General features: G+C 48.7%; 1 protein-coding gene across 3 annotated transcripts in view; it reads left to right on the plus strand.

The window, feature by feature from the left end:
- LOC122259133 (bestrophin-3) overlaps positions 1-2500 on the plus strand; it is a 20249-nt gene that overhangs the window by 16723 nt on the left and 1026 nt on the right. For all 3 annotated transcript variants that reach the window (XM_043025707.2, XM_043025712.2, XM_086548789.1), the window contains 3 exons: positions 269-398; positions 1633-1871; positions 2401-2500. The exon at positions 2401-2500 is cut by the window's right edge and continues 137 nt beyond it. In XM_043025707.2, the coding sequence (XP_042881641.2) occupies positions 269-398; positions 1633-1871; positions 2401-2500 (469 nt within the window). The remainder of the gene's footprint in view (positions 1-268; positions 399-1632; positions 1872-2400) is intronic.

Raw genomic sequence — 2500 nt, forward strand, 5'->3', positions numbered from 1 at the left:
ACACACACACCCACACCATTCTCCCAGTATCCCCCACGACCCCCCTCCACCCCCCCCCTTAAAAAATAGACTCCCCCTCACCTCGCCCCCCCCTCTGTCCCCCCTTAAAAAATAGACTCCCCCTCACCTCGCACCCCCCCCCCGTTAAAAAATAGACTCCCCCTCACCTCGCCCCCCCTCCATCCCCCCCTTAGAAAATAGACACCCCTCACCTCGCCCCCCCCCTTAAATAATAGACTCCCCCTCAACCCACCTCCTTCCCCGACAGGACAACGCCGCCAAGGAAATCCGGGGGACGATCCTGCGCTATGTCAACCTCACCATCGCCCTCACCTTCGCCATGGTGTCTCCAGTGGTCAAGAAGATGTACCCGAGTCCACAGCACTTCGTTAATGCGGGTGTGTGGGGTTGGAGCTTGTGGTGGGGTTGGGATGGAGGAGGGTGGTGGGTAGTGGGTGGGTAGATGGATGGATGGAGGGTGGTTAGGGTGGAAGGATTGAGGGCGGGAGAGAAGGATAGAGGGGAGGTTGGGGTGGAAGGATAGAGGGGTGGTTGGGGTGGAAGGATTGAGGGCGGGAGAGAAGGATAGAGGGGAGGTTGGGGTGGAAGGATAGAGGGGTGGTTGGGGTGGAAGGATAGAGGGATGGTTGGGGTGGAAGGATTGAGGGGTGGTTGGAGTGGAAGGACAGAGGGATGGTTGGGGTGGAAGGATTGATGGCGGGAGAGAAGGATAGAGGGTTTTTTTTAGGGATAGATGACAGGATGGCGGGATGAAAGGATGAATGGATTTAGGGATAGATGGATTTAGAGATGCGTGGCGGTGTGGAAGGTCAGATAGATATATAGATAGATGGCGGGATAAAGAAATAGATATACTTATAGGTAGATGGCAGGATAGAAGGGCAAATGGATGGACGAGTGGATAGATGGATAGATAGGCATATACATGGAAGGGTGAATAGATGCATACATATGTATATAGAGAGATAGTTTGATGCATAAGTGGATAGATGAAAAAAAACATATCAACAGACAGGTAGAAGGTTGGATAGATAAATCAGATGAGCTGAGCGATAGATGGATAGATGGATGTAGAGATAGACAGACTGGTAGGCAGTGAGAGAGATATTAGTCTAACTTATTAAAGTAATGAAGTAAATTAAGTAAAGTTAGTAAAGTAATTAAGGGAAGTCAGTAGATTAATCATGTAAAGTTAGTAAAGCATTTAGATACAGCTAGTAAAATAATTGATTCAGTTAGTAAAGTAATTCAGTAAAGTTCTTAAGTTGATAAAGAAATTCAGGAGAGTTAGTAAGCTATTTAAGTAAGGTTAGTAAAATAATCAGGTAAAGTTAGTAGAGTAATTAAGTAAAATTAGCAAAGTACTTAAGTAAAATTGGTAAATTGCTCAAGTAAAGCTAATAAAGTACTTAAGTAAGCTTAGTACAATAATTTTAAAAAGTTGATAAAGTAATTAACGCAAAGTTAGTAAAGTACTTAAGTAAAGTTAGTAATGTATAGCAAAGTACCTAAGTAAATCCCCCCCCAAAAAAAACATACTTATTACCATTTTTCCCAAAAATGTTAAAAACCTAACCCCCTCCCCCCTACCCCCTTCCCCTTCCCCCACAGGATACATGACCGTGAGCGAGATGGAGATCCTGGACGAACTGGAGAAGAAGACGACGCAGCACAAGACGTGGGTGCCTATCATGTGGGCGTGCCGGCTGGTGGACAAGGCCAGGGATGAAGGGCGCCTCAAGAACCCCCTCGCCCAGAAGATGATCACGGACGAGCTCCTTCGCGTCCGGGGAAGCTGCGGGGGGCTCTTGGGATACAACACGTATACTATTCCTCTTGTTTACACGCAGGTGAGGAGGGGGAAGGGGTGGGGGAGTAGGGGGGGAGATGGGGGGTAGGGGTAGGGTGGGTAGGAGGGGTAGGGGGTAAAGGGTAGTGGTTATGGGTGGGAGTAGGAAGGGGAGATGGAGAGAGAGAGAGAGAGAGAGAGAGAGAGAGAGAGAGAGAGAGAGAGAGAGAGAGAGAGAGAGCGCGCGAGAGAGAGGAAGAGAGAGAGAGAGTGAGAGAGAGTGAGAGAGAGAGAGAGAGCGCGCGAGAGAGAGGAAGAGAGAGAAGAAGAGAGAGAAGAAGAGAGAGAGGAAGAGAGAGAGAGAGAGAGAGAGAGAGAGAGAGAGAGAGAGAAAGAGAAAGAGAAAGAGAAAAGAGAAAGAGAGAGAGAGAGAGAGAGAGAGAGAGAGAGAGAGAGAGAGAGAGAGAGAGAGAGAGAGAGAGAGAGAGAGAGAGAGAAACGAATCGAGAGAGAAAACGAGAGAAGAGAAAAGCGTGGACAAGAGAACCACCGACGGCATAGCCAAAGCACCACCTTCTCTCCCCTGCCAGGTGGTGACGATAGCCGTGTACAGCTTCTTCCTCTTCTCCGTCATCGGCGAGCAGTTCCTCGACCCCACCAAGGGCTACTTCCAAGAAGCCAGCGTCGACC

This window comes from Penaeus japonicus, unplaced genomic scaffold, assembly GCF_977035675.1.
Source record: "Penaeus japonicus unplaced genomic scaffold, GWHDUDI00000001_assembly GWHDUDI00000021, whole genome shotgun sequence".
NCBI classification, from domain to species: domain Eukaryota; kingdom Metazoa; phylum Arthropoda; class Malacostraca; order Decapoda; family Penaeidae; genus Penaeus; species Penaeus japonicus.